The sequence below is a fragment of the Anser cygnoides genome, chromosome 1 (genome assembly GCF_040182565.1).
Source record: "Anser cygnoides isolate HZ-2024a breed goose chromosome 1, Taihu_goose_T2T_genome, whole genome shotgun sequence".
Taxonomy (NCBI): Eukaryota; Metazoa; Chordata; class Aves; order Anseriformes; family Anatidae; genus Anser; species Anser cygnoides.
This window is the reverse complement of record NC_089873.1, coordinates 62,140,659-62,161,771: the sequence shown is the minus strand read 5'-3', so window position 1 is coordinate 62,161,771 and position 21,113 is coordinate 62,140,659. Positions and strand designations below refer to the sequence as shown.

Genomic DNA, 21,113 nt, shown 5'->3' with positions numbered 1-21,113 from the left:
CACAAGGTTGCAGCACAAGGAGGAACAGAGCATGCTTCCCTGCAACCTCAGCACCTGCCTCCTGAGCATGTTTTCGCTCCTATATACACTTGTAGGGTAAAGCTCTTACATGTCATAGAGCATCAGAAGCAAAAAGAGTAATTTATAAGCAGCCAGCACCCTTACAAAGCTAGCTCATTTTACACTTTTTATGTTCTCCAAACTCATCTTAGAGATAACACTTTTCCCTCTGGCTAGAAATTAAAACATCTTTTTTTTTTTTTCTCTCTCTCTCTTTTATTCCACTGGGTTTGAAAAAAAGCATCACAAGGAAGATGGATGCTGTGGCAAATACACATTGAAAATGTTAAGAGTTAACAAAAACACTGGCTAGGAACAGAAGATGAGGTAAAGGGCAATGACCTCCTTTTCGCTCCTGAAAATGTAGAACAAAGGTTAGCTGTTCCACTAACCCCGCTCACTGTTATTGTTTGACTCCTCATGGCCCAAAGAAGGCCTGAAAGCAAAAATATTGCCTCGAATCTCATGGCCTCTTTGAGGTATGCGTTCTTTGAGAACCTCTGCCTTTCATCAGACACAAAGCAGCAGATGAATGAAGCCAGCTCTCCCCACAGAAACCAGAAATGCACACACACAGATGCGCGCACACACGAATAGGGCTCGGGGTGCTCGGAGCACTCCAGCAGCCACCAGCAACAATTAGGTGATTTATTTGTCCTGTTACTTCCCTCCACATTAACCACCAGCTGGACTGCACTGAAGAATAGGGGCAGTTCTTATGCCACTTGCCATCAGCGACTAAAATTCAGATAAAACAGGTCAGAAAAATAACACTGGAAAGCATACCAATACATCGCTACCCTACAAAACTGCAGCCGACTGTAAAATAGAGGAGGAAACACGTCTCTCACATCCCGTCTCCCCTGGGCCTCCAGACTCATTCAGGCTGGCGTGGCAGCTCCTGTGCTGAACAAGGGGATTGTTCCCTTATTTTATTAACAACAGCAGCGAAGATCTGCTTCCTCTGTCTCAGAGCTCTGCTGGACATTGGAGACTCGCTTTCAAACTGCACTTTTTGTGTGAGAGGCTGGCTTGCCTCTTTTCTTCTCAGATCTCAGTCTTTAAATGAAATTATAAGGCCAGCAGGACTGGACTGAAAAAGAACCATTAAACCTTGACAATTTTCTGCTAGAAGAAACACTTTAAGCCGAAATGACAGTCAGATCAGGAAAAAAACATCCACTTTGATAAGCTGGTAATTAAACAGTAAGCAAGCTGGTGAGGCAATGGGATCAGTGAACCGTGCTGACCAAGATGTTACTGTCAAGGGGGACAGCAAGTTTTAAAGGTTCATTTTGCTCATCATCTACTCAACAGAAAGACAGAAGATGCCACGGATACCCTACTGCAGAGGTCATATGCAGAAAACCAGCAAGGGTCCTGTTCTTATAAGAGAACCAAAACACAGGGAACATGCCAAAGGAAAGAGAAAACTGAAGCAGAGAAATGCTTTTGCTATTTTACTGACTTTGTCACGTGGCTTGTGATGTGTGAGCTGAAGGAAAACTGACCTGGAGTCCCTCAGACAGTGTGCTGTTTCCACTGCCCTGGGGTACACCAGCTGGAGTGATCACGAAGCTGAAGATTTGGGAACAGAAGGGTTACATTGGATGCTCTGTGAGGCCTAGACCTGGCCCTGGAGGCCTAGGAGCCTTGTGGCATGTGCCACAGGAGTCACAAACCTAGCCAGAAGAAAGGGGATTAAAATCAGCTCAGCTCAGCCCATGGAAACCTAGCAGAAGAGAGGTGGGAGAGTCAGTAAAGCTCAGGTCTGCAATAACAACATCCTCTCCTTAATTTAGGTGGTAAGCTTTGCAGGTCTCTCCCATCCTACCACATTGGCCAATGCTGCTGAAGCCTTTGCTGCCACCCCCTCTCCCTCCTTTACCCATTTTTTCTCTTACTCTGCATGTCCAGCCCTCAGATACTTGACATGGGAGTCGCTGATCAGCATGCACACCAAAGGTTCCCCATTCCTGGAAGGTCGGAGTGAAACCCAGATGTGGGGCAAATGCACCTGGCCTTACACTACAAGTTTGGTATGTGGCTACCCAGACATCTCTGTAATCACCTATCAGACAGATGGAGAAATCAGCACCTTTAGCAAAAAAAGACAAATTTTAATGGCACAAGCTGAAAAACAAAATAATTCTGTTCCCTATAACAATATTAGTGCTTATAAATTCTATGTATATAACAAAGACCACCACAACTGGTCTATCTCCTGCTTAATACAAGACAGGTTTTTGACACCAGAATAGGTTTTCCAAAAAGCCCGAATGATAGAAAAGTACACAAATCCACTGAAATCACTAACAATATGAAGCATTGACCACTGACATCACTGGAAATTTGTATCACCACCAATGAATACCAGATTAGACTCTTGTAAAGTTTTGTGAATTATTCAAAATAAATGATTTGTTTAGAGGCTGATACTGGTTCTTGTTTGCTTTTTTTTGTTGTGAACAGACTAACTCCTAAAACCACGTCTCCTCTTCAACACTGACAAACAAAGGTTAAGTGCCAACAAATCAAACCTATGAAGTGCTTTTTAAATGCTTTTCCTGGACAATTGTCTTCCTCCTGTGATTGATGACTTTATTCTCCATGGAACTGCCACAGTTCTCTGAACAAGATGAACAGAATTGCTAAGGAGAAGCAAGAAGCATTTTAAAGACAGTGGTTGGAGAGAATGAGAACTCTGTTACTCCAGAAGCCTGTCTACTGACAAGTTGTATTGCCTTTCAACAGAAAATAATTTCCATCAATGGGATTCAATGGGATTTCCACCAAAATCATACTTACAAGAAACACAGTGCATAAAGCATGGAAGAGAAATAAATACAAACCAAAGAAAAATTTGCCAAAATTTTTCTGAAATTTTTTTACTAACATTCAACTGCTTCTGCTCATAAATTAGTGGCAGTACAATTCCCAGACCAATTCAAAAAAGAACAAAATATTTTGAAGACTACCTTTAAAAGGTACTGTAATCATATGCAATGTATATTTATGGAACGAGCATTTTAGAATCTGAATATTAACATGGCATATTTGAGTCTTATCATTTTAGGTTACATCAAATTACTATAATAGCCAGCATGACCAGTCACTGGAACAGCAGGGCATTAAGCAGCATCCACCCAGGTGTAGTGGTCTTTCAGCTAGGGTTCAAGACTGTAGACAGAATGACAGACCAGAGACAGTGTCTGAAAAGAAAATTACTGACAGAGGTAGTGACAAGAAGGAAAATGAAAATAAAACCAAGCTGTCACTGTTCTCAGTTATTAGCACAGGCATGAATGACATTCAGTTCCTCCTCCTTTATGGTTTGCCATCTCTGGTCAGGTCACTGGTTTTTTGAACCTTGAACCCCACTGCTGACAGACGCTTCAGGAAAAGCTAATGGTGAACATGGTCAGCCAAGTAATAAACTAGGGTTTGGAACAAGTGTAACAGGACATCTGTACTGACTTCTGAACATGACCACATTAAAGGTCACGTGTAGAACAGTTTCATCTTAGAGTCTTCTAACATGCGTAGGTCAAATTCAGATATTGAAAAAGATCTCAGTGGAAAATGAAGATGGGTCTATGCACCTTTCGTTTCCATCGTTAGCATCAGTGCTCCTTTAACTTCCCGCACATACACTGTCACTTGTATGTTTTGCTAGAATATTTCATCAGGTCTGGAATAATCATACTTCTAAGCACTGGAGCTAGCCAGTACCCATCTGTATTGCCTCCATAGCTTTTGTTTTCCCTCTGTAGCTACACAGTGGGGCAACAGTCTCATGAGTTCCCTCTTAACATACTGTTAAAAAGTCAAATGCGTTTTCAGAGCTCTTATAAAACCTATCATATCCCAGGACGTTCGTCTGACTTACACCAAATGTAGTGCAAAGCGTGTGGCAGAGGCTGCTGGAGGATCATAGGAAAGAAAAGGAACCACTGATGGGTCACAGATTTAAAAAAATTAATTAAAAAGAAAAAAGAAATAGCTGGAAGCTTCTAAGCTACAAGGTTAAGACCAAGCTTCATGCTCTTCCAAATGCACAGGCTTTTGAATCTGTAAAATGTAGCTTCAAATTCATAATCTAAACTTCTCCTCTAAAGCCTCCAAGGACTTTGAGCTTTCAGGTTTGTATCCAGGTGTACGGACTTCAAAACTGGTAGAAGCTTCCCTGTCTCTTTGAATAGTCTGTAACATTAACAGCCAATAATATTTTCAGTATCGCTACTAAAGTTTCTCCCAGAGAAGGGAGCATCTCTCACTCCCAGCTCTCAGATGAGCCACAGGCCTTCTTGTGTGTAGGCTGCTAAACACTGGAATTATCCTGTGGGCTTCTCCCCACCTTCTCTTTTCTGTACTCCCCCTGTGTATCTGCACAGAAGACAGGATGTATATTTTGCACATGGCTCAGCACGCAGCATGCACACTCTCTAGCCTGGTTGTCAGCATTCCCAGCATCGGGACGGAGCTAAACAGCTCTCAGGATAGGGCTCATTAGGCTCCACTGAATAGCCAAGAGGAGCAATAGATTTCATATGTGAAAACATTCACCAGGTGGAAAATACTCATCGCTGGATTTGAGCAAGTACACATTGTTCTTAAAATACGTCCTAGTAGCTATATATATAAAAAAAAAAAAAGTAGAAAACGACATCTGAATTTATTCTCTGTAGCTTCATCTTCGCTGCAGGGAAGGTGCATTCTGCAGCACACCCCAAAGTCCTGGGCTCCTCCTAAGCGAGGAACCCACTGCAGCCCTGTCCTTCCCATCTGCCTGGGTCTACTCCAAAAGGAAGCAGGAACAAGCTGGGGGTGACATCTGCTCACGCCCTACCATGATGGGCAGCTGTGGCTCTGCCAAAGCACCCCCTGCAAACAGCTATGAAGTGTTCCCAGATCCCACTGCTTAGATATATGGGACCAAATTTTGTTCCTTTTCTATGCAGCTTTTCATCTGTGTTCAGAAGGCACGAAAGTGGCCATTCCAAACAACACATCTTGACTCCTAAAATGCACAATGAAGCACTTGAATCCACTGAGTATGTTGGAAGGTATACGTGGAAAACAAAGGTGATGACCAGGCATTAGGATGCACTGAGGCTGTGCAACTGTCAGAGCTGCTTCATGACATAAAGCTACTGCAATTTCTTGATTCATAAAGAGGAGTTTTCTGGTACTTACGCTAAATTTAAGAATCTTTCATACCCCACTGAGTAAATTTGCATGACAGAACTAACTTATTAAAGGCAGAATGGGTCCTACAGATTTTATATTTGGTTACCACTAAACCTTCTCAGGAGTGCTTTAGCATGAAGCACACATCCTTTTCTAAGCCTTGAGGCTGTTGAGCCGAATCTCCAGTTACTGCCAGTACGAGCACTACGACAAACACCAACAGACAGCAGGAGGAGAGTTGCAGGAATCTCCTCAGGGGATCTTGAGGATCTCGATCTAGGTCTTCTCAGGGGATCTAGAGGATCTAAAGAGGTCTTTGAAAACAAAAGCAAACAAATAAACAAAGAAAACAACACAAACGTTTGCCTGGACAGCCCGTGTTTGTATGGTAAGGCAGAGGTTAGGAGGTTCATGCTGGAAGCACCTGCACCTGCGGGACCTGCAGCTGCACCACCTGGGGCCCAAGGAATTTGCTTTCAGACAGAGCTCTGCCCAAACAGAAGTAGAGCAGAGAGTGAGCTCTGACAAGGAGGGATAAATAACAGCTTGGAGACAGTCTGAGAGAACCCCTGAGAGTGTCAGGTCAAGAAAGGAGATCAGTGAGGAGACTGACTGTGAAGTGACGAAAGCCACCGTGCCAGAGGCCATGTCGTCGGCGCCTTCTGCAGCAGCTCGGCAGAGGCGGCGCCGCAGGTGCCCAGGCAGAGAGGGCACCCTCTGGAGAGGGAGAGGGGCTGCAGGAGAGGGACCCGTCGCTGCCTGGCCCTCCTCGCTGCCGTCTTCATCAGCCCAAGCGAAGGGGATGGCGCCAGGGCTGCAGCCAGCCCTCTGCCACCGGCGCTTAGCGAAGAACTGCGTTCCCAGAGGAGCCCTTGCACTGCTGCTGCCGGCGCGGGGACGAGCCTGCGAGGCGATTACTGAGACAGGGAAAGCCGTTTTTTATACTGACACCGTCTCTCCTTTGGGCTTTCTGTCTTTTTATTGCTGATGCCTGCCCTTGCTGAGGCTAAAAGTCCCATGTTCATATGACAGTGGTTTCATTTCAGGATTTATTAAGCATGTTTAAATATTAAATAGTCAATAAATGCCAAAACAAGACAAATATTCAGTTAAAATGTAAAAAAGAGTCTTCAAGACAGCAAAAGCAAATGATATATGAGCTCCCACTCAGGGGAGTATGCTGGCCTGATAGCACCAGCACAGATGCCCCGTCCCAGAAGAGCTGTTTCAGCTTCTCTTGGCGATTTAGGACTCTTACTTATTTATTTATTTTTTACTGTAGCCATGGGTTTATCTTTGTTTCAGAAAGCGAGAAAGGCCCAGGTTTTGTCCTACCACCACCAGCTCCAGTCGTGACTGCAGCACAGCACGAGAGCTCTGGCTCCGCAGCCTGCCTGCAGGCTGTGCTCTGCCTCTGCCACCTCGCCACGGATGCGGTCGATACCACGCATCATTGAAAACCCCACAGCTGATGTGAAAGGGTTGCTGAGCACAACACTCGCTGCTGAAAGAAAAAACAACACTTTCCAAATTGCTCTGCCTGTGGTGTTCAAGGTACCATGGTGCCCGCTCTACACTGTTGTACCCCTATTGACGTGGCAAAGCTATGAGCCTCTTTAAACTACAGCTGTGACTGTTCGTGCCATACTTGCTGCAGTTTCCTTGGGAAGGTCCAGGAGCCTATAAAGGACAGGCACCGTACAGAAAATGGTGTCATGTCAGAGAAAAGCCCTGCTAGTAAGGCAGAGGAATACGGTCATCAGGTGGCCTGAACAAAGAGCTGGAGACCCACGGTGAGATTCTGGTCACAGCTGCAATTAGGACCTAACACCGGGGTGAGGAGAGGAAAAACACATTCAGGGGCTGATTGAAACCCCAACAGATTAAACTCAGGCTCAGGCTCTTGCTTTACAATCCTCCCAGGCTTGATTTCCAAACTGGCCAGATCTGTGCGATTTTGCATCACGATGCAGCATAATGTATGAGTCAGAAGGTGTGCAGAAGCTTCCTAGAGGTTTTCTCTAAAGTGTCCAAAAAGCACTGTGCATTTAAGTCGCATTTTCTAAATCATAAACAAATAAATACATAATACTTCCTGATTTACATTCAAGGTTTTTTTGTTTGTTTGTTTTAATGTGAAGGTCACCTTGAAAGCTGCAGTGTGAAGTGCTAACTCATTTTATCTTTAGTATCACAGTTCTGCCTCTGCCTACGGTAGCAAAAGACCCTCACACATGAAAAACTCGTTTTCAACTCTTGAGCAAAATCAACCTGTCACAGATTTTGAATACGCTGCAATGATCAAAGAGCACCTGCATGGCCATGTTGAAGAGCTGGCTGGGTAGAAAAGTGCAAGATCCCATGGCACGTCACATAGTTCTGAAACAACTTTGGAGAGGAAATATGGTTTTGGAGATAACGGTGGTGGCCCTGGAGTTCGGGAGACCTGGATTCTATTTCTGGCTCTGCCACTGACATGCCGAATAACTAAAGACAAATGACTCCAATACATCTGCCAAGTTTCACAAAGCGAGGGTGAGATTCCCGCTCTCCCATCCTGCCTCAAGCTGTCCCTTCAAGCTCCTGCACCCCACAAGTATGCAGCACGGCCCTGGCCCCCTTCAGCCTCCTGACCCCTTATACAGGCTGCACTTATCAGTCCCTCCTGGTGTGCCTGCTGCATCTGGGGTACAACTCCCAGAGCAGGAGGGGGGTCAGTGCTTCTGGGAGCCCTGCTATGAGACACGTTTACCAAGAGACATCTACCACGTCTCTCCGTGTCTCATGATGTGTCCAGGAGGGCTTCCTTCATGTGACACAGCTCATGGACTACATCGGCTGTGGACACGACATTCACCTGCATGTATCTCACAGATGCTGAGATGTGGGAAGTCAAGTCACTGCCATTTGTGGCCTCTATTTGTCCTTCTACTACTTGCACTGACACACAAAATTACTTGGTATGAGGGTATCATTTCCCACTGCCTACATGCCACAAAGAGGCTCCAGTTCTGAGGACCTGTGTCCTCTGACTTCATGACCACAGCTTTGTTTTCCTGCCCGGTAGATCTTCCCTCCCCAAAAGCACCTCCGTAACCACTGAGGCACATCACTGGGCTCCCAGTTCTCAGGGCTGGCACTGGCAGCTGGATGACTTCTTAAAATTATTATATTGCCATCCTAGGTCCACATATCTTCAAAATGCAAATACATTAAAAGGAAGGGAACTCTGTAATCTTCAACTGAAAAAATGCTACATGTGAACCAGCTATTATTATCACTGTTGCTAAATGTTATACATATTTCATTAGTTACTCCAGCAGAGGAAAATTTATACTACAAGTGGGAGTCACTAGGGGATTCTCTGCCCAGCCTGATGTCAGCACCGTCTCTGTAAACGGACTGCCTGCAGCACATTGATTTTTGTTTACTTTTCACAATGGAGAGGTGGAGCTTTAATGGATCAGCTGCTTGATTTTTCCACAAAAAGGTGTTAGGAGAAAACACAACTACCTGTACTATTTAAATTAGGCTTCTGTGAAAAAATTCATTGATGTTGCTCTGCTTTTGTTGTTAATTGAAATCAGCAGAATTCTTGGTGGGAGAGAGGGGATGGAGATTGTTCCTCCCGTTGGGGGAAGAAAGAGTCTACAGTAACCAGCAGGACGACTGGTCCCTTCTGAAAGGGATTTTAACCACTGCTTGCATGTTATAGTGAAAAGAGTGATATGTCTGCTTCTTAAAAAAACACTTCGGTTTAAGTTACTTTATGCAAAGTGTCTTTCCCCAGTTTTTGGATGGTATTGGAAGAGAGGAAAAGGTGTCGCACCAGGTCATCTGCACTGTGAGGGGCAAATATGCAGGGGGAGAGAAGGGATAACAGAACGCACCCCGGGGAGAAAATCTCAAGGACAACCTCAATTATTAGTGGAGAAACCCTCTTAGGCTTCTCCCAGAAGTACGTTTGTGCTATATGTAGTGACTGAAATGCCAGAGAGGGAAAGGACATCACTGAATGGCCACCGCACTAACACACAGTGAGCCTGAAAAGTCTGAAAACTACCTGATGAAGAGCCAGAAAAGGGAAAATGAAGGGAGTGAGACGTGACAGAACAAGATCTGGGCCCAAGAGACACGAGTTCAGCACCACACAGGAAGCCTGTTCCAGAGGCAGGAGTTAGTGCCCGGGCAGTGCCCTGAGCACGCAGGAAATGCAGGTTGTCTCCGGGTGTCACCCAGCAGGGAGGAAGAGGTGGGGAGCCAAGACAGGCAACAAGTTCACTTGCCTCTGTCCAAGAATGTCTGTATCCAGGAGACAAAGAAACTGTGTTTTCTTCCCTTTTAATGAAGAACACAACTTCAAGCAACAGCTCAGAGGCAAATGCCTTGACAGGAAAAGGCCAAATCCCTGTAATTGAGAGATGGGATCAGTCACTCATGTAGGCTCCTCTTAAAAACCTTGTTGTGTTATTCATCTCGGAAAGGAGAGTAGCTTTTACCACAGTTTTTACTATAATAGGTTTTAAATAACCCTTGGCATTTGGAAATTCTGAAACATGTAGTTCCTCCACCCTGCCTTTGAAATAAAGTCCACAACAGGACTGAATAGAGCTCATTCCTCCTTCATTCATGGGGAAGCAAATACCAAGAAAACACCCACTGCAGCCCAAGCCGTCTTCCCCGAGCCCACGTGCACCCTTTGGGAGGACTGTGCAGCCCCTGCTCGGGCTGCTGCGTGTCAGCAAGGATCCAGCAGCCCTCCTCAGCAAGGTACCACCGCGTACCAGAGGATCACACTGATCAACAGGAGAACCCCACCCCTGCTTCACCCCAGCCCCACAGCTCACGGCCCAGTGCCAGCACAGCAGTGCTCTCCGCAGACGTCGTTTCGGCATACATCTTCAGTGTTTAACTACTTTCTGGTTCATGATCTTCTGCTTCTGTAACGCTGCCAATCCACACTTACTGCAAACTGGTCTCAGCGGACCCTGAGATTTATCTGGGGAAGCTTCTGGCTGCTCGGTGCAAGAATCTTAAACTCTGACCTTGGGGAGGCCAGGAGGTGCGGCGTTAGCTCTGCCAGCATTTCAGCTCACGAGCATAACAGAGGCTACAGCCTTCCGCTGGGAAGCACAGCCACAGAGCAAAGACTCCTGGGGCTGGGTTACTTCGGAGGGTCAGGATACTGTTATCTCACTGTTTACAGATAAAGACCTGTAATTAGATTAAGCCACGTCTGCCTAGGCGAAGGGGTAAAGCAGCCCCAAGTTCCCCAATAAAGCCAGGTGGCTGTGGGGCCCCCCAGGCAGGGGGGCAGCACTCACCTCCAGCAAGCTCAAGGCTGCCGACCCTTTGCTCAAAGGCAAGTAAAATGCAAGCATTGAAGAGGTGGGCAGGACAGAAAGGAGAAAGGAGGATTACCTGGCTCTAGCAAAGCTGCAGAGAACCCAACCGCTCAAAATGTGAAATGAACAATTCAAGAAAATAATGTGCTGTGGATATAGGGTCTTGTTGTCAGCCCCTTCACTGCTAGCTATCGATTTTACAGTATTTGTAAGATTTATTCCCTTTTATTTTCACCAGGGGAAATTAGGCTGTCAGGATCTATTAACCCGAAACAAGCCATTATCCCTCCAATGATTATCGCCTTCCAGGGCTGGCTGCAAAGTGCCCCGGGCTCAGTCTGCCACGGCTTTCATCTGCCTCCCAGGGCCCCTCTGCCTCTCCCGCTCGGCCTGCGAGCGGGTCCAGAGGCCCAGCGCACTGAGGAAGAAGCAACCACATTTACCTGGAGCAATGTGTGTACCCTGCCTCCCTGCTGCTCCCCCAGGGCCCCCGAAAAGCGCCCACCTCCCACGTCCTCGCAGGGCATTTTCCCCTCTGGAGTGCTGCCGCTCAGACCGGAGCTCAGAGTGTGCAGGACCCGAGGTGACATTCAAACTCAAATGTGATGCACGTTTTTTCCAGTTTCTTTCGTACAGTGGTTTTATCTGCTTGCCTTTTTAAGAAAAAAGCAGAATATCAGAGAGAATCTCGATTCCACAGGGACACACAGCTCCCCAAACCACAGGATGCCCTCATCTCTCTTTTGCTGAACACCACCAGCGTGGTGCTCCCCCTCACCAAGTTTTCTGTTTGCAAAGCATCTGCAGCCTCATTAGAGGCACTCGCGAGGAGATCGGGGACATCAGTCTGCGTCTGACCTCAGCCGAGGCACTTTCACAGAGCACAACCGTTCTCGGGGGCCGTGTTAATGTGCCTACTAAAACCTCTTGCTCTACACGTTCAGCATGTGATTCTCAAAAACCCTTAAACCGGTCAAATAAAAACCAGTTGCCGTTGGATCAGAGCCACGTGCAGTCCCCCAGTGGAGCCTATTTCCATAACAAACTGCAGCTCTCAACTTCTAGCTGGTTCAGCCCGAGCTGGGCTCGCTAAATAGGAGCTGTGAAGTACAGAAAATTATGAAGCACGGACCTGGAAATAGGATTCATGCTCTCTCGACTTTTACAGCTGAGTGCATTTCCCCAGGCAACAGAGGCGTTTTGATAGGCAGAGGAGCAGGCACTACGGGATACGCTTTTCTTACCTGAAGTTTTCCGAGCCCCGTGAAAAGCAGCCTGTGCTGTTTTAAAGCCCTTTGGAGGCCCACCCAGTTGACTGCAGAGTGAAGTTATTCACTCCCGAACGGCGCCTCCTTCCTGAGCGCACACTTAAACCCAGCAAAAGCACTCTGCAGTGCAGGCTCGGCATGCCATTTGCAGCACTAATAGCGTGGTCAAATCAAACCCAATTTCCTTGGGAAAAAAAGCCACACGTCACTCTTCAGTGAGGAGCATTTCACAAATGCTAAATCACAACTTTCAAACAGCTGAAAAACAGCTTAAGAAAACAACAGCCACGGCCACCTAGAAGAGCTTTTCCCCCCTTCCATTTTTCACAAGAATGACTAAATTAATTTTGCTCTTTTTTGACAGAATGGGACAGGGAGAAAAAAAAAAAAAAAGGCTAAAAGGCTTTATTTCAGAAACCAGGTATGACAAACTTCTGCCCAAATAAAGACCACCTCCCAGGTTTAGGCTGAAAACAGAGCTCTAAAATTTAAGCCACCTTGATAACGTGAAGTGAGTTTCTCACCGCACCAGCCCCTGCTAGAGATGTTCATCCTCCAGCACTTCTATTGTTTAAAACTCCTGGTGGTTACGGGAAGAGGGAATGGGGCAAGTGCCCCAGCGTGGTGGGCACCAGCCTGTGACAGGAAGGCGTACAGCCAGCTTTGGGCTTGTAGCTGGTGACCAGACCCAGGTCTGGTGCTGTAGGCACCAGCAAGTCCGGCCAGTGACACAACTGCTGCAGCCAGTCCACGGCTCCTCGGGAGGGCTGAGCTGCAGCATCTGGGCTACTCACACCTTGTTATGGGGCCATCCACGCTCCCGTGATGGTCCAGCTCACCCTGTGGATGTGGTTTGGGTTTTCTCTCCTGATATTAGGAGTGGATCAGCCCTGTCCAGCTGCAGGTAGGCTGCAAAGCGTACCACCAAGACAATATGCTTCCACGCACACGATAGTGAGGGAACAGGATTACCAAGCAAACTGCTCGAGCAAGCTCCCGTCACACACTGGAGGCTCTACAGGCTGCCTCCGCAGTCCTGGAGCCACTTGTGATGAGGTGCTCCCAGCGGCCCCAACGCCACGCAGAGTGTGCAGAAGCCCAGTTGGAAACCTCGAGGGCAGCCGCTGCCCCGACGCCACTTTGTCCTGGGGGTGTTTGAGATAGGGCTGACGTGCTCTGGGAAGGCTGGAAAGGAGCAGCCCCTGACACGCCATTCCTCATTTAATTCCCTCTGGAGCAGGATGGTGCCAGAGCTGGTCAGGGTAATTAAGCACACCATCTGGGCCTCAGTGCCTCATGCACACGGGAAGTAAGCCCCCTTCTCGTTAACCCTTCTGCATCCACAGTCACTCCCTGAGCAAAGTCACACACCAGGACGAACTGCATTTTGAAGGAGGATAAGGGGCACAGCTGCAGAGCCTTGCGCTGGCGCGCTCCGACTGAGTTAGACATCCTCCAGCTTGACTGGAGCAAATGATCCAAGGGTGGACCAGCAATCTGAAAACGATCGGTCACAATGCTAAAAACAATGGTTATGATCCTTCGGACTTGTCAGCAGAGGCAGTCAAAGCCTTTACATAGAGCGAAATTAAACCAAAAGCCAACAGAAGGTTGCATCAGCAAGAAGAGGAGACTGGCCAGATCACAGCTGTCTCTACCAAAGGGCTTCTTCCTAGGTTCAAATGTTGCAAGCCAGGGGAGGAGGCAGTGCCCAGATGGCGTACTGGAGAGAGCAAGCTGCACAAGTCCTCATGAGAGACCCTGAGTGGAAGCAGAGGATGGGCTTCCATGGGCAAAGAGCTCACCGAAAGAAAAAAACTCTGCAGGCTTCTGACAAAAGCTTCAAAACCTTCCACTGTAATTTGTGTCATTCTAGTCAGAGAAAAGGAATTTGGTTTAATTATCTTAAATAGAAATTAGTTTATACCAAGAATACTCTTAATTTATTTTTCTGACTTCCTGTCCTACAAGGAACGTAGCCCTAACAGGTGAAACTTCAGCTAGCCACAGAAGTAGCAGGGTACCCTCACCCAGATAAGACACGTGGTTTTCAGCAAAACCTCAGCTGGAGACAAGATCAGAGAGGCCAAAGAGATTTTATTAAAACACATGCAATTTCATCACACAGAGATGTCTGTGAGATTCGCAGAGTGACTGGCTGGATTCAAGAAAGGGGAGAAGGCAGTCAGAGAGACATGGTTTTCAGATGATGCAGAGAGATTCAGGATTGAGGGATATGACACAAGTTATGTTAGGAGACCGCCGACAGACTAAACAGTACATGGGTACATTCAGGATTGAGGAGAGCAAGATTAAGGTCTGGCAGAAAACCCTACAGAGTCCGATCTGCGATGTGAACAGCCCTTAAGTGTGCCTATACCACAGCTTGGTGCAGAAGTAACAGGCAAGCCAGGACAGTCTCCCACGAGAAGAATACCTCTCAACCCCTGTGCGAGTCCTGCCTGAGTTAGAACAGGGTTGAGGCTCAAGGAACAGCCCTTCGCTTCCTCTTCTTCCCTCCTCAAAAATGCTTCACTGAAAACTCTGTAGAAGCATCTTGGCACTGCCAAAAAAAACGAGACCCCTCCCCCAGGAAAGGGAGCTGGCCCATGATAAGCATCCAGAGCTCACAGCCAGTTGAGAAACCAAAGCAATGGACAGGCAGAGAAAAGGCATCTGGCTGGTTTAGGAGCGCACCCACAACAGCTCTGGCCACTTTATGTAACTTTCTGGCTAACCAAATATTCCTCAGTGATTTTGGAAGGGGAAATGCAACAACATAACAGGTTTATATCCCGTTACCCCATGCAATAGGTGCATCTGAGCAGCTCAGGAGGTCAGGAAGCAGCAGGGTCTCCAGGAACACGTGCAAAGGGGGGAGAGAGCTGTCTTTGTTCCTTCTTCTACTGCCAGGGCACACATTAACTGCATTCTTTTATTTTAATAAGCAAAGAAGCTTATTTCTTTACAGGCTTGTTCCTTAATACCTGCTCTGCAGTATTTGACATGCTTGGGTGCCTTGACAAAAGGGAAGAGCAAAGGAGGAAAAACAAAGCTTTGAGCAAGGGAACAAACCAATGATGCGCGGTGGCAGACACTGCTGAGGTTTCACACAAAAAGTACAGCCTAGTGGATGGAACAAGCAAGGTCAGAAGGGTGTGCATGCCTCCCAGCATTGCTGCTGGCTGACCATGTGGTTGTGGAGCATCCCACCCTCTTCACTTATTAAAGGACAACAATAATGCTAACTTATCACAGGGCAGCATAAAGATGAACGATTAGTCTTTGGAGAGTGCTTTGAGATCTTGAAATGGAAGTTTTTATGACACACAGTGTCATTGCTCTCCACGGAGGATCATGGGGGTGAGTTTTAATGGGAACAGGTATGTATATTGCCTTCGTGTGGTACACCTATAGCATGCCAGGGTCTGTTTAGATCTATATTTTATTCCAGTAAGATGAGAAAGGAGATTTAACTGTGGTAGCACAATAACAGCAAATGAAATCCCAGGACCCTTCTTCATCACCAGATCTTCCTCTGAAATTCCTATTTATTGCATTTTTCCTGCAGCAACAAAACCACAGCAACAGTAGCTATTACTGTTCCCATATACAAACCATATTAGACAGCATTTACAATATTAGCTGCCAAATAATATCCTTCCTCCTACCACCCACTCCTTAATATACACCCACTGATGTGGCAAAATGAAGATTTGGGTTTTGGGAAGGGGGGCATCTCTCCAGGCAGGCGTGGCTGCAGACTACAGTATCATAGGGATACTATCTGCAGGGCATGTGGGGAAGAAACTCAGAATGGAAAAGGAAAGATAAAAGGGCAAGAATTGAAGTATTTTCTCTGTAGATGACCGTGCTTGAATTTCCTAAGACATTTTTCTTTCATGCTGCTACCAACTGCCTCTTTCAAATGACATGAAAAGCTGTGATCTTTATTTGTATTCTTGCAAGAAACTGATTGCTCCAACAGCACACAATTAAAAACATTTTTCTTCTGTTTTGCAACAAACCATAATAATATATTTTATACTTACATAATAGCTTTCAGACTGGGATCTCAACGTCATTTGCAAAGAAGCATTTGGCCTCTTAGTTTCCCTAAGAGACTGCAAAAAGCCGCAGTCCCTTTCTATCACCAGGACAACTGAGGCACAAGGACGTTGTGCTACCAGGTCGCGGTGACAGCGCGTGGTGGCAGGATTAGGAGCGGAATCCAAGTCCCCTGACGCCCAGACCCATGAATGAAATGGGATCACATCCCTCACCTTCCACGTGTTCAGCCCCGATCGATCCCACCGCCCAGCCCTCTCAGGTGTACAAGTACGCCAACTCCAGTGCAAGCCCAGCTCTCCCTGGGCCCACACACGGACACCTCCAACATGCCTGCAGTTCCCTGTGCATGTTCACATATCGTGCAAGCACACATTTGTCTTCCCCCATGCACAAATGCTTGTTGAGAACTTCCCTATGACAACTGAACATAAAAAAAGAGCTACAGCATCCCCTACAGCAACAAGGCAGGGAGCAGGACCACCAACTAAACAACAGAAGTTGTGTGCCAGCCCAAGGACCAGGCACCAACAGGGAGACCAGTCTGAACCCCTGGTCCCCAAGAGCCTCCAGCAGACCTAATGCTGGATGAGGAAAAACGAGGGCCCTGTGTCACTGGGCAGGTCTGTAGGCTGCAGAGTAATGCTTACCACTGGAGCCATGTCTGAACTCTGTTTATCACATCTGATTTCTCACGGAGTCTTCCTTGTACAAATAACAGAACGCTAAGCAGCCTGTTTAGCAAGAAAAGCAGACTGCCTGCTGGCACCTTGCAGAGCCATCCACACGGTGACTGCAGCGTGTGGCCAGAGCAGAAGGGTGGCCCTTTGAAGTCCTGTGTGCAGGGATGAGGATGACCACGCGTGGCACAAAGAAGCGAGGGACCGGCACCTATCCCCAGCCAACTGCCCTGAAGACTACCTCACGTACCTCACACATGGACACGCGTGGCCAGGGAAAAGCAGACACCTTCAGCGGGCAGCGTTGCTGCGTGTGAACGTGCTGAGAGCCACCTCTCGTTATGCTGACAGCTTTTACGCTCTCCCAAATTGCTTCTGCAACTGCAATTGTTCACCTTCTGTCAAAACACGAGGAAATAAGTTTGCTCTTCAGTGGCAGTTTCTTAATGGAGAAGAGGAATTAGCATCAGCCTCTAATGCAAAACGAGAGTCCACTTCATCACTGCCGTCAGTCCCACCCAGGACCGCGGGACCCGAGCAGCCTCCTGCCCTCAGTCCATTGATCCAGCTCCAACATCTTAATGAAAAACTGGACCAAGGAGGAAGGGGGGGAAGGAGGGAAAGCAAAGGCAGAAGGTCAGAAACTATGTCAGAGAGACATTATTTCAGGGGACCCTCCACTGGGATTTATTTTGTCTTAACTCTTTCACTGCTGGTATTTCTACAGCACACCGGGCTGCTGTTCCACAGCGCGGGTAAAACTGGGTGACATGAACTAAAGAGGACAAGCTAATATTTAGGATCTTAACCATCCATCCACACAGCATCAGTGTCATCACTATTTGTATCTCAGGAGCCTTAAGCTGAAAGGAGCTTTTCTGAGTACTGAATTCATTTCACCCCGGCTGGGTTACAAAGTCGCGAACGTACCCAGAAATCAGCGCCCTTGTTAGAACTGGATGAAGACAGCAATTTCAATTTTACTGGTAACTATAACATCAACACTGGGAATCACTCCAAAAATAAGTGTTAAGAAAGTTTTAAAATGAACCGTTCATTTAGAAATGAAGTTTTCTGCTAAATTTCTTGGGGGGAAAAAAGATAACAACTTTCAGTGCATAAAGCCATATTCGCAAGAATTTCCATCCATACATGAAGCTATGAAACTTGTTTATTTTGCCCACCAGGGCATCTTTTGATGGGTTCTCCCCTTAAAAGCTGACAGTCAAATGCCTGGGACAAGACTGCAGGATGCTGTGGCTGTGTCACAGGCAGGAGCAGCAGTCTGAGGGAGCGGAGAGCCGGAGCCCACCCGTACAGCGAACCCGCTCTCATTTTCCATCCCATTTATCCAGCGTTTTATGTCGTAACATGCCCAGCATAAAAAGGCATCAAGATTCCTCCAAGCTCGCTTCCTTGCTGTTTTTTAATCCATGCACAATTCTTGAATATCCCAGTGAAAAGAGCTTTATAAAGGCCAATAAATAGAACCTATAGATTTTGACAGCCGCTTGTGTAACAGGCAGTTTTCTGAGGATGAGGAGCAGCAAAACGTTGAGCAAATTGCCACTATCTGAAAACTTCACATAATTCTCTAAAACGCAACCTGATGTAAGAAAGACAAGACGTATTTTTGAGAGCCATTATCATCCGCAAATCCTTTCTTTTAACCAAGAGAAAGATACTGGGCTAATGGATCTTTTATAAAATGCGCTTTCAGTACCAGAGCTTTTCTTCTGACAATTGCAAAGCCATTACAGGTGCATCAAAGTCACTTCGAGAAATTACTAGCTTAGACTGAAAGACTCAATTCTTAAACTGAATTACTATTTAATAATTTTTTTGAAGCACCACTGTCTCTTTATTTACCTGTCGGCAAAAATGAAGTTAAACGCTTTATACAATATTTTAAAACTTGGAAAATCACACAACAAAGGAATTTTGGCTTAAGTAACAGTTAATGTCGCTGAGTGACAATGAAGCATTTACTCACCCACAGACCGTGGATATGAGGGGTCGAACTTGGGACAAACAAGAAATGATATTTTCTCAAGTGTCACTCACAAAATACAACAGCGATCTAGCTCAGAACAAAGTACTAACGTGCTCGAGACAACAAAACCAAACATCAGCCACAAATCCTGCAGCTGGTAAAAGCACTTTCATACACCGTCTGCCAGGCATCCCTCGGGGGAGTCTCAGAGACGGGACCAACCAAAATTAAGGATTATTTAAAACTGTCCTGTGTGTAGGAAGATTCCTGCCTGGGGTGCCAGGTGATCCTAATACGCCAATTGGAATAAATAACAGGAAGGAATAGGAATAGGAATAATAGGAATAGGAATAATAGGGAGATTAGTGGCTTCCTTTTAAACAAATAAATAAAAAAGCAAAGGTGTGAAACTGGAGAACAAAATGCTAGCCAGGCCATTGATCTCCCATGACCCAGCTCCATTCAGGCCCCAGGAAATAAATAGCTAAGGAGCTCATAAATTGTATTCTGCCCCTGCAATAAATATAAACACATTATTCTTATCAAGTGTGAAGAAATACCTTTCACTGCAGCTCAGCAACCCTGAAGGTGACCTGTAATGGGATATCAAACTGGGTTTTGAGCTATTTTTTTATTGCTTTATGAAGTATGAGGATAAAAAAAATTAAGCATTTGCATTTTACAAGGCATTTTCCTGTTGGTATCTTATACGAGAAGTCTGGATATTTTCTGTAAGATGTTGTAATGACTTGAGAAACTGTGAAATGTTATTTATCATTAGTCTAAAACCAGGCAAAGTGGAAGAGTGATTAGTGGAAAGGATTTTAATCAGGCTGTTTAAAGTTTGGGGATTTGGGAGTTTGTGGTTGTGACATTTGGATTCGGATGCATGACAGAGGTTGTTTTCCTACTGACATATTTAGTAATACCAGAGTCATATCATAAGAAGAAAATCATATCATGAAGAAAAGCATGATTTTAGAGATTCTGCATCCTTCTCCACTCAGTTACAGAAAGCAGCAAATGCGCTGAGCCGCTCAGCAGAGTCCTCCTGCCCAGCAGATCGTGTACTGGGTCCCGATACAGCCGTACCCTACCCAGGCACAAATATCTTTAGAGAAGACCAGAAGTCACACTCCTGACATTTTTGCAGCTGCTCAGGACTGTCACCGTTCTAGGTAGGCTCGATCAGCTTAAACACTTCTAATTTACACAGGTTGCCTGTGGTCCCACGAGGTCAGCATGACAGCCGAGAAGCAGCAGTGCACGGGAAAGGGATGGCAACATCCACTGAGCCTGCACCTCACCACTGTCAGCATCGGGGAGATCAGACACAGGAAAGACAAAAGGCCAGCGCCACCCAGGACGATGGATGTTACATTTCTGCTGCAAAACTTGACCAGGCAGCAGCAAGAAGTGGCTATGCTAAAGCACAGGATTTAGGCCATCATCACTTTCCAAATTCTTCATGCTTGCTTCTTCCCTTCCGAGCGCCTGCATTTTGTCTGCAATGCAGGAGACACTTTCTCAGACCTTAACTAATTGAAGGAAGGTTTTTTTTGGTTTCGATCTGCTTTGCATATCCAGCATTACAACCTTAGGCACTTGCAAGGCACGGGTTTCAATAAACGTTATCTTTTCTGAACAGCAGCTTGCTAATGACCTTGCTTTCCCCACCAAAGCGCGTACACGCGGCTCAGAAGTTCAAACAAGAAGCGAGTCCACGAGTACAACTTTCCAACAACCACAGCCTGCTGCTGGGAAGCCAAAACTGAAGTGCTTGAGGCAAAACTGCTCTTCAGCCCGACGCGCGCTCTTGATCTATTTAGGGCTTTATACGCACAAACCACAGACACAACACAGAGCAGGAAGAGTGCTGTTTGGATATACAGCAGGCCGGAGCTTGTTCAAAGGCTCTTGGCTTTGCTGTGAGATTTAACCTCTGAGCAGCAACAGAGCAGGTGCTGGGCTGGGGAGGAGCAGCGGGTTCCAGGGGGCTGGCAGGGAGCTGGAGACCCTCAGGAGATGGTGGCCCCAGGCAGGGGCTGAGAGGGAAGAAAGGAGCTTTAGGGAATCTATTCCGATGGGGTCAGCCCTTCACCCTTTGCCCCATCTCCTGTCCCAGACATTTGGGGTACAGAGCTTCCCTATAGCCTGACTTGAGACCCCACCACCAGGCTCAAGAAGTAACAAACCATGAAAGTCTGTGGAACAGGAAGCATCTCCCCATCGGGGAATATGCAGGAGATAAATGGGCGACATATCGAAGCAGAATAAATCCAACAAACTGCAGCTGGACTACAAGAAACCTATGAGCAAGCTGCTATTAGCTGCTCTGATCGAGCTTGGCTGAACAGGGCTGCGAAGCAATCCCTCCCCGAGAAACAGAGATGTAGGTATTGACAGCTTGCTGGAGAAATGAAAAGGCAAGAATGGGTGGAAAGAAGACAGATAACTTTTCCAGAAGCTCCTCTGAGTTTGTAGAGTGGTGAGATAAAACATCAAGTGC

At 46.5% G+C, this 21,113-nt stretch overlaps 1 protein-coding gene across 7 annotated transcripts in view; it reads right to left on the bottom strand.

Annotated features, from left to right (window-relative positions):
• The window catches only part of TMEM178B (transmembrane protein 178B), a 230,623-nt gene that overhangs the window by 111,217 nt on the left and 98,293 nt on the right, over positions 1-21,113 (bottom strand). The window contains exon 4 of one of the 7 annotated variants that reach the window (XM_066998187.1): positions 9,129-9,658. The exons of the other annotated variants lie outside the window; for them this stretch is intronic. Within the exon in view, the coding sequence (XP_066854288.1) occupies positions 9,192-9,658 (467 nt within the window). The 3' untranslated portion in view covers positions 9,129-9,191. Of the gene's footprint in view, positions 1-9,128; positions 9,659-21,113 lie in introns of those variants that run through there. 7 annotated transcript variants of the gene reach the window in all.